This window comes from Pocillopora damicornis, chromosome 9 (assembly GCF_964200805.1).
Source record: "Pocillopora damicornis chromosome 9, jaPocDami1.2, whole genome shotgun sequence".
NCBI classification, from domain to species: Eukaryota; Metazoa; Cnidaria; class Anthozoa; order Scleractinia; family Pocilloporidae; genus Pocillopora; species Pocillopora damicornis.
This window is the reverse complement of record NC_142678.1, coordinates 20,824,168-20,834,124: the sequence shown is the minus strand read 5'-3', so window position 1 is coordinate 20,834,124 and position 9,957 is coordinate 20,824,168. Positions and strand designations below refer to the sequence as shown.

At 36.2% G+C, this 9,957-nt stretch overlaps 3 protein-coding genes across 3 annotated transcripts; 1 reads left to right on the top strand and 2 right to left on the bottom strand.

Annotated features, from left to right (window-relative positions):
- Nucleotides 1–324: 324 nt before the first annotated feature.
- LOC113666631 (kelch-like protein 18) lies at nt 325–3,793 on the bottom strand. The gene has a single exon (XM_027182423.2). The coding sequence runs from the start codon at nt 3,326–3,328 to the stop codon at nt 1,604–1,606; it is 1,725 nt and encodes a 574-aa protein (XP_027038224.2). The 5' UTR covers nt 3,329–3,793; the 3' UTR covers nt 325–1,603.
- An 859-nt stretch (nt 3,794–4,652) lies between these two features.
- LOC113666646 (uncharacterized) lies at nt 4,653–7,308 on the bottom strand. Its single transcript, XM_089182277.1, has 6 exons — nt 7,129–7,308; nt 6,839–6,888; nt 6,219–6,350; nt 5,839–5,895; nt 5,270–5,361; nt 4,653–4,902 (listed from the first exon to the last, which is right to left on the bottom strand). Exons 1-6 carry the CDS (start codon nt 7,173–7,175, stop codon nt 4,699–4,701), a joined length of 582 nt encoding a protein of 193 aa, XP_089038403.1. The 5' UTR covers nt 7,176–7,308; the 3' UTR covers nt 4,653–4,698.
- A 24-nt stretch (nt 7,309–7,332) lies between these two features.
- Nucleotides 7,333–9,048, top strand: LOC113666659 (40-kDa huntingtin-associated protein). The gene is made up of 2 exons (XM_027182451.2): nt 7,333–7,937; nt 8,236–9,048. The coding sequence occupies exons 1-2, from the start codon at nt 7,409–7,411 to the stop codon at nt 8,646–8,648; spliced, it is 942 nt and encodes a 313-aa protein (XP_027038252.1). The 5' UTR covers nt 7,333–7,408; the 3' UTR covers nt 8,649–9,048.
- Nucleotides 9,049–9,957: the final 909 nt, after the last annotated feature.

Sequence of the window (9,957 nt, the reverse complement as noted above, 5' to 3'; positions counted from 1 at the left end):
TGGTTGTTGAGTTTGTTTCTTAAAAGGTGTTCTAAAACAACATGACTTAACCTTCCGCAGTGACAATTTGGGTCAACTGTGCACCCTACAATGCAGTAATAGTCAAATTCTAGATAAAATGGCTCAAGTTAAGAGAGGATTGACTCAGCTGGAGAGATCATGTAATGAACATTGTCTGCTTTTACTTCATTATCTAGTGAAAGCTAATGGCAAAGATCATAAAAACTTCCAGGGTGCCAACTTCTTCTGAAAACCACATTATTTTATTTCCACGCATCAATGAAAGTCCACTTGCAAACAGAAGATATAAAATGTTACACAAAGTTTAAATGCTTCCAAATATTGGTTTATTCAAGTGAAAATACATTTAGATATTAATTATAAACCATTTGAACTTTTGCCATAAGAAAAAAGATGTTCTCAATTCATACTCAATGTATTTCAAGAACATCCTGACATTAAGTGCAAAATTTGGTTACTATGCATCTCCTCAAAGATGTGTATGCAAGTTCAACATTGTCATGATTTAACAAACTTTTATCCTTGCATATTGAATGATACAGTTGAATATATTTCTTGGAGCATACCAGCCTGCAAAGCATGTTCAGAACGGTTGTCCTTTTAAAGCAAGTTAAATATAGATCCATTTTTAATTTTGTTGTTCATAGTCTCTTTCTTCCAAAGTAGAATAAGAAAGGTAAGCTGCTGATTAATGAAAATGGCCCTTTAAATTAAACAAGCTTTCCTGGTGAAAATTGTAATAAATACAAAAATTTCTTGCACCAACTTGGAAATAACTGGTATTTTTAGCATAATTTCAAACTACATACCTAACAAACTATGAATAATTAGCATAAATTATACGTAAATCTTGTGAATTATAAATGACTGAATAAATATATTTCAGTTTCTGGATTTTACACAAATATTTATTTGACCTCAGTACTATCCTTTCTTATTGCTCCAGTATCCTTTTTAGTTCACTGTCATCTTTTCTAATGATCCCAGAAAAGTTATTTTTCAGTTCAAGGCCACCTAACAAAGTATTCATAAAAACTAATTAAAAATTGTTGTGACAAAATTAAATTTTATTGCTAACCAACCAGTCCTCTGTGTAAACTGGGATGATCAACAATCTTATTCATATATACTGATAACGAATTCAATTCAACTTCATAAAGAACAAAAAGATTTTTATACTTAAATTTTTATTAAACCCCATCATGACATAGTGGAAGCTTCCAAAGCAAGTCCTAGCCAAAAATAAATAATGATTTTATTTAATTGGAGTACCTGTAATGAATTGTGAAATTACCTGCGGTTTTAGATTAGATGAAAATACTCAGGCTCATAACAAACTTACCAAGGGAATCTTATTTTACTTTCAAAAAGTGAAGCAATATAATTATAATCGAGTACATGATATGTTAAATGATATTTAACCTTTAAATCCCCTTTGCATGACAAATAATAACTTTTAAAGTTATTCCAATGAATTTACTGATTTCTTCTGAAAGGAATGTTGACTACTAATCTGTCAAGAGATTTGTTCTTTAAGGTGCAATTCTCTCTTTTAAAAAAGGAATTTTTTTTGCACCATCTCCTAAGAAAATGGTCCTCTAGGAAGCACTCCCACTCCAACACCTCCTTGGTGCATGCCCATGGATGCCACAGGGGTCCATCTATTGCTCAGTACATCGAAGCACTCCACAGTGTTAAGGTTTGACAAGCCATCATAGCCTCCAATCGCATACAACCTTCCTCCTAGAGTCACCACAGCTACCCTACTGCGGCGAGTATTCATGGGGGCTACAAAGGTCCATTGCCCAGTCTCGGGGTCAAAACACTCAACAGTGTTGAGAAAGCAACTGCCATCATACCCTCCACACACATAGATGCGGCCATTTAAAGTGGCAACACCAACTCTACATCTACGAACACTCATTGGCGGACTCTGCACCCATGTGTTGGTTTGTGGGTTGTACACTTCCACAGTGTTAAATATTGATAAGCCATTGTGTCCACCAATGGCAAAAATCTTTCCATTCAACTCTGTGACACCAGCAGCACTGCGGAGTGTCCCCATTGGGGCTACAAACTTCCAGCTGTTGACTGCAGGAGAATAGCACTCTACTGTGCTCAGTGAGATGTGGCCATCATACCCACCTACAACATAAATCCCTCCACTTACTACCACTGCACCAAGAGCACTGCGACGTGTATTCATGGGAGCAACTGCCTTCCATGTTTGAAACTGTGGATCAAAACATTCCACTGTGCTCAGTCGCTTGTGGCCATCAAATCCACCAAGGGCATACAGCTTTTTATCAAGGACAGCTACTCCAACACGGGTACGCAACGTGCTCATAGGTAAGCCAGGCAACCATTGTCCGGTCAAAGTATCGTACGTTTCCACGGTGCTAAGAGCCTCCCCAGAGGAAGTCAGGCCGCCAATAGCATAAATCAGACATGCAGCTTCACTGCATCGCCTTGGTTTCGTGCGGATCGACTGAAGCTTACATCTCCTCTCAGGCATGAGGAGGTAGTCCTTAGCTTCGTCTACCAAGTCACGGCATGCTAAATTACTCTTTATCAGCTCGTCGCTGGAGACTTTGTCGCATAGATACTGCGGGCTAATCAAAGGCAGTCTCACGTTCTTGAGTAATTCTGGAAGGAAATCTTTGCGCTCGTCTTCTTCTCTTCTCACCCAAGCTGAAATTGCTTCAAAAACTTCTTCTTCTGTGCGGACATTTAATTCTTCCCGCGAGATCATCTCCACCACCGCCTCGGGGGCCAAGCTCAAGAATTCTTCACTCCTTGCAACCTCAGAGAAGTTTTTCACAGCAAAAACATCAGCTGCTTTGACGAGATCTATGCAAGAATATGTATCAGCGAAAGACCGGATACCGAGGCAATTTGTCGGATGAAGAACGCGGTGGAGAAACTCAACGCACGCTTGCTTTACACTCGCCAACTGCAGCAGGTTGGAGGCACATAGTAAATTCTGCACATTATCTACGTTGATTTCAATCCTTCCTGTGTAGCAGAAATTCACCAGATCCTCTAAAGCTGAAAATTCCACGCCGAACAAGATGACTTCATCTTGACGACTTTCTTTCATGTCTCCAGTAAACATGGCATTAAAATAGCTACTCGCAGCAGCTAAAACCACACGATGAGACTTCAAATGGAAATCACCTACACCAAGTTGAATGTCGCAGAGCTTCCCATCTTTTCTAAGGCTGTGTAGCCCTGAGAAAACTTGGGAAGAAAATTCAGGAACACAGAAAAGCAAACTCTCCTCTGACGCCATTTTCTTGTATCGCATTGCCGGTCACGTGACGCCTCACAGGTGTTGTTATGACAAACAGACGCGATAAGTCGATTACCGATACTTTCCCGATGCCAATCAAACCTGATTGACAAATGTCATTTTAAGGCAATTTAATGCGTCTAATTTGATTGAGTCATTATTTTCTGGTTTGTCACGAAAGAGGGGCATTTATCTCTCTAGACCCTTTAAAAAAATCAATGATTTTCCCAATTGCCTCACCCTTTTCCCTTTCCTTCTAATATGCACATTGATCAAATTTCTGGTGATTACTACCAAATCTCATTTTCCTTGCTTTTTTATCTTGATGTTTCATTTCTTATAAATTGTTTATTTATTGTAACATTAGCTTAACATTGTGTTTCATTTGAGCAAAATCAGAAGTGCCTTTAACTGGTTTCTGTCAAATTCAATTAGCTACTTTGGCAATTAACCAATGGATCTAACAATAAAACAACCTGTTACATATGGCACGATTTCCCTCCACCAATCCTATCTGTGTGTAAAATGCTTGGATGTGTGTGTGTAGTGGCCAGCCCCTCTTCTTCAGTGCCATATCCACTAATTATCCACAGCATTTGACAAATAGTATTACAGGTACTAAAAATCTTACACAAGCAGATGATTTAAATACAGCTGAATCTTGATCAATTATGGGGCTGTTAAGAATCCTTCAAAGATATGAGTTTTAAACTTTTCTTACATGCTACAATTCCCTGTCGAGAGGAATGGTGTTCCACGATTTAGGGGGAAATATGGAAATGTTCCAAGAACTTGTTATGGGTTTTTGTGCCAACAAGAGTTCTCACAAAACAATTTGAACCAAATGTTCTGGAATGCTTCTGTTGGTAAAGTAATTTGGCACACGTCTGCAATGTGAGCATTTGTGTTTGGTAATAAGAGAATAAAAGAGAAGAGTAAAAAGTTTCCAGAGAATTAAACAAAAAACACCCCTTGGATGACAGATGGGGCTTGACATACAAATCAAAAGGAATCTCTAAAAGTATGAATTTTAATAAGCCCTCTTCTCACAATCTCACAGCCACAAACAACTCAACTTGACCCTAAAAGAATTATAAATAAAATTGCAACAAGAATTCTTGGGCTCTACAGGGACAAATGATATTTTTACAGATCAGTACAAAGATTAATTTTTTAATTTTATTTTCACTATATTGGCTATATGATTCATGCAAATTAATATGTTGTTTGGGTTTGTTACAAAAAAAAAATTAATAAAAAATAAAACTAGTAAATTTAATTCCTTTTTTTGAATTCATTTTCAGAGAAAAAAGATAAAACTAAACAATATAAGACATAATTTAACAAGAAGTTTCTTTTTATTATGAAATAAATATAATTCAAGTCTATGTATTACAGCTTGTATCATCCTTCTGTTTTGATTTGACTTTTGTAGAAGTTGTTGACCTTCTTTTCCTTCCTTGCTGAAACTTTAATTTACGTTGTTGCAGTTTTTTCACTCTGTTTTCTCCTTTACCTCCACCTCCACATGTTACCTCTACATTTATCTTTCTTCCAGCTAGAACACTGTGATGTAAATTCAGTGCTTTCTGGAAAGGAATAATATACAATTTGGCCTTTGATAATATTAAGTATGGATACTTGTTGAGAGTAAAGTAAAGGTCAAAGTTTGGAGAATATTAGCTCATTTTCCCAAGAGTTCAAGTTAAAAAGATCATTAAGTTGTGCCTTAATAAAAGGAACTCCTTCAAGTCTCTATTTTAAGAGGTTTATTACAGAAAACCAAACTGTAATTTACATAGTGAGGAATCTAAAACAAAAGACGCTCAAAAAGAAACAAATGCAAGAAAATATTAACCAATCAAAACCACTGCTGTAACTGCATAAATCACTATAATTTATTGTAACATATAATACATTAGAAGGACATCAAACAGTGGAAGTAATTTCACTCACCCAATAACTAGCCTTGTCACCAAATTCAATAAATCCACATCCCTTTGACTCTCCACTCTTCTTGGTCATGAGTCGAAATTCTTTAATGTTATCTATTGACAAACAGACAGAATAGCTGTTTATTATCACTAATACTTGCACACTTTCGTCTACTGTGATGAAAATGTTTTGCTGTTTCACTCAGGGTCCTCCTTAAATAAAATTCCTTTTTTGTCAATGACTTTAAATTCCTGCCCATCATTGGCAAAATGGTAATTTTGTTATTAAAAATTTGGATCAATATCAGTATCTGGGCAACTGCCCACCTACCCCTTCCCTAACCCAACATTAACCTTAACTTGTTGTCAATTGACTGTTGTTGAGTTAGGGGAGGGGTAGGTGGGCAGTTGCCCGGATACTGATATTGATCCAAAAACTTTCACACCACATAAGGCTGCTAATAAAAAAAAAAAAAAAAACCTATCAAGTTAAAAATTATATCATCAACAGTTAAAAAAAAAACACACCACCCTGTCTCAAAACAGTAAGTTCCATTTGAATCTGTGACCAAATAAATATTATTAAATTACCTGTGCATCTAAAATGATTCTTAACTTGTTCCTCTTTCACTGAGAAGGGAAGGTTTCCTTTTGAGACAATTGAGGAATGAAAAAACATTATAACTAATTATGTCCAAGTCATAGATGAATTTTAGTGAAGTCATGGCTATTTCTGTTGCTGGTAAGAACATACTCACAGCAACAAAGGGCAAAGTTACTTGTTGTACAAATTTAATCGCAAATATTGTTGTCACAAGATGTAGCTACATGTACCATGTAGTCAGAAGTGTATGATGCCAAATGTTGAATTGCTCAATAAATATTAAAAACATTGGAGTACAATTATTGAAAGATTATCAATTGAATAGCATGCTTATATTTAAGTTAAATTACAGCTTCATTACACCTACCAATAAAAAGTATGTATCTTCTGTTCTTGTCTTTACAATCAAGTTTATCAATAGCTTGTTCATTTTCTTCTCCAGTTGCTTCAGAAGTTTGTTTCTTTTTCTCTGGGGTCTTAACTGGCTTATCTGTTTTGTCTAAAAGATAAAGTTATTACTAAATAAAGAATTAATTTAAGTAATAATATGGATAGGTAGAGATGAACGTACAAAAAAAAAAGGGGAAAAAATACATCTTTACACAATTGTCTCAAGTAAACCATACTACGTCTGGAAGGAAACTTTAATCATAAAATTGCTATTGTCATCATAATCATTGCGTCAGTGCTGAATATGGCAAAGGACCAATGACGATGGCAATATCACCTTAGTATGTACTTTTAAGGGATGAAATCCTTCATTGTAAAAATGAAGACCACTTAATTACATACAGTTGTGGAAATTATGTCAAAATTTAACAATGATCATCATCAAGAAAGCTGTCACCAGACGTAATACCAGTTTGATTCTTCTGTAAATTAACTTCAATGGCAATGTAAAAGCTGCAGTAACAAAATGCTGGTTCTAAAAAAATTGAGCAAAGTACAAAGGGTAACAAGAAAGAAACAAGAGCCTACGTAGCGTACCAGATTTCTTCAGAACTTTTCCTTCCTTAGGTCTATGTTTGGCCCACCAACTGTTATCAAAAACAAATAATTGTATGAGAATATACATGAAATCAGGTTAAAATACCTGGTTACCTGTATGATTATGCGTATCCTTCAATAATCATATCATTGAACCATATGACAATGAGCGTTATTCCTGAATCTAATTGCCATTCTTTACCCCAAGTTACATTCTCCCATTTCTTGTTCAGTCGACCACGTGTGGTATTGAGTTTACTGCGCTGTTGAGGTGAATTAGAGGCACTTACTCATGTCGTTTTCTTTTCCTCGATGTTAGTGGCTTTGGCTCCTCCATGTGATTTATTCTCAAAAAATAATAATGCGAATAACAATCCTACACAGTCATAGATTTGTGTAGAACAGAGAACAGACAAAACGCAAGAAAGTAGTGTACATCTCCGCCATAATGGACGCGTTAAACTGGGGCCAAGTATACAATTATAACTTTCACGCAAAGGCCTACGGGTAAAATAATAATCAACAAGATGGCTGACTTTTTAAGTTAGGGAGATTTGTGATAATTTACCAATGGATCGTGAATTTGACGTGATAGGACAATACCGTGCGATTACTGCGAAGCTAAAAAGGCGTTTTCTGAAAAAACCTAATGTCTCTGAGGCAAGTGGTCAGTTTGGTGCTCTTGCAAAGGAGTTGAAACGACAGGACTGTCCACAATATGCTGGTTTCTGTAGTCTTGCCAAGGCGAGATGTGAAAATACGCTGTCTAATGGAACGGGGGAAGTCGAGGCGCTTACTGAAGCTGCACGTCTGTTTTTAGAAGCAGAGAAAAATTCCGTGGAGTTGAGGTGTCCAGCGTTCGAGGAACACTTGACTGAAGCTATACATCTCTTCAATCAGGCTATTAAAACTCACTGTGCCCAGGGTAATTCAGCGCTAGGAGCTTGTTTGTGCCTAGAAATAGGCGATGCCTTGAGACATATGAACCGGCCCCATGAAGCTATGGTCCATTATCAACATGCTGCTGAGTTACAGCATCAGAATCCCATTGATGCTCTGCAGTCAATGACTTTGGTAGCCTCATGTAAAATTGATACAGGCAAGTTAAAAAAAGTATAGTATTGGGGATTGGATATCTTGTAGGACAAGTACACCTCTTTTCCAAAGGCTATGGCCTCAAGAATCATGCCATGCTTTGTGGGAACATATGCTCATTGAATAATTTGTTAAAATGTTTGTGAAAATGGTTAGCAATAATGGTTTAACAGTATCTCTCATTTCCTGGAAAATAAAAAATTTATATGTATGCAGGCAAAACTTTACCATCAGTTACACAAGTAACTATTTTGAAAGGTACACTTGAATATTAATTCCTTTTCATTATTTGCTTAACACAGGTGATTTTGATGGTGCCTTGTCTGTATTAACTGAAATGGCTTACCATGCAGAAGAAAGAGGAACCATGAGCCAACAGGGAAAGTTAAAGGGACCATACCAAGAGATTTTAGCCCACTGTGAGATTGGACGTATTCTTCTGTTAATGTTACTTCAACCAACACCACAGCGAATTCGTCCTCAGCATGCTCAAATACTTGAGAAGTACTCAGAGGATTCAGATCCTGCTGAAAACCCTGTGGATTACATGAATAAAGATCTCTTCCTGTTGCTTCAGTCAGTGGTGATGGTATGTCAGTTGCATGATGTGGATGCTCTTAAAGAGCTAGAGAAAGAACTATGGACTTACCTTGATCCTGAGCAACAGCACCTTCTTCATCTTATCACTTTAAAATTGTCAAAGAAAGGAGAATGAAAATGTGGTACTGTTGTCAAGTACAATTTCAGAAATCAGAAAGTTTTTCTCGATACAAATGTCAAAGTATGTGGATATTAAAATGCCTGGATGTCAATAATTAATTGAAATGAACTTAAAAGAACTGTAATGGTCTGGTGAGTAGTTACAGTGACACAGGCCACAACTTCTTTTTGGAAAGTAAAATAATCAATTAATTTAATTTACATAGAGAAATATCAAGTACTTTTTTATAAGAAATGAACAGTACTATTGGCTATTGGTTGGCTGGTGTAATAACCCACACAGATTGCTGGAAGAACATGAGAAGGTTTATGGATCACAAGCCAGAGACAAGTGATGAGCAAACTTTCCTAACTTCAATTTTTAAAGGTGCAATAAAGGATAGTATTCTGACCAACTAGGGTGCCTATTGTTTCTCAGTTATTTTATAATTTAAGTTAGTTGGACTCTACTAAGACATCAGCAACATATACATGGAACCCATTGCTGTCATGACAAAATTAACTAAAAAAGGTTGGAGTAACTGTACATTTCTTTGTGCAGCTGGTTCTACAAAATGTTACACTTTTTGTCAACTATTACCAGAGATAAAGGGTACAAGAAAATTATTTCAGAAAGAATACTTTGCATTCATCTCACTGCTAGTTATGTGCTTCAGAACCACAATTATTGTCAGCTTTGTTTATGTGCTTTTTTTGTTTGTTTGTGTGCTTTTTCATTTCAAGGGGCTTCACCACAAAGTCAAGAAGCAAAGGAGCTCTGTATCTATGGCAATCTTCGAAAATTTTGATCATGAAAGATTTCCAGCTGTTGCTTCACAATGATATATTTTCAGAAAATAAAATGACAAGAGTTTGTGTAAATTTTCAGACTTCACTAAACTTACAACACTCCATTCCCAAGATACATGTCAACTGCTTAGCCCCTTCATAAAGCTTACAAAGTTTTAATTCCCCACTTACCCAGCTGTAATGTGCATAATTCTGATCCCCTGTACTTTCTCCTAACTGTCAAAGCTTTTTAAGTATTGCGTGGAATGCCCACTTTTCAATGTTTAAGGTACAACTTTTCAAACAAACAAGTATATTCCTTCCGTAACAGCAACAAAATGCCCTCTTGTCTTGAATTAAGTTTTGAATATTTTATCCTTAATTGACTCAAATTTTGAAAACTAGGAATATCTCTCAGGGAACACCATCAGATATTCCTCAGTTTTAGCACAAGCATATTCAGTCACAAGATGTATTTAGACCAATTGCGATAAAGCAAAAAAATTTATGGATTATAATAATATACACGGAAAAAT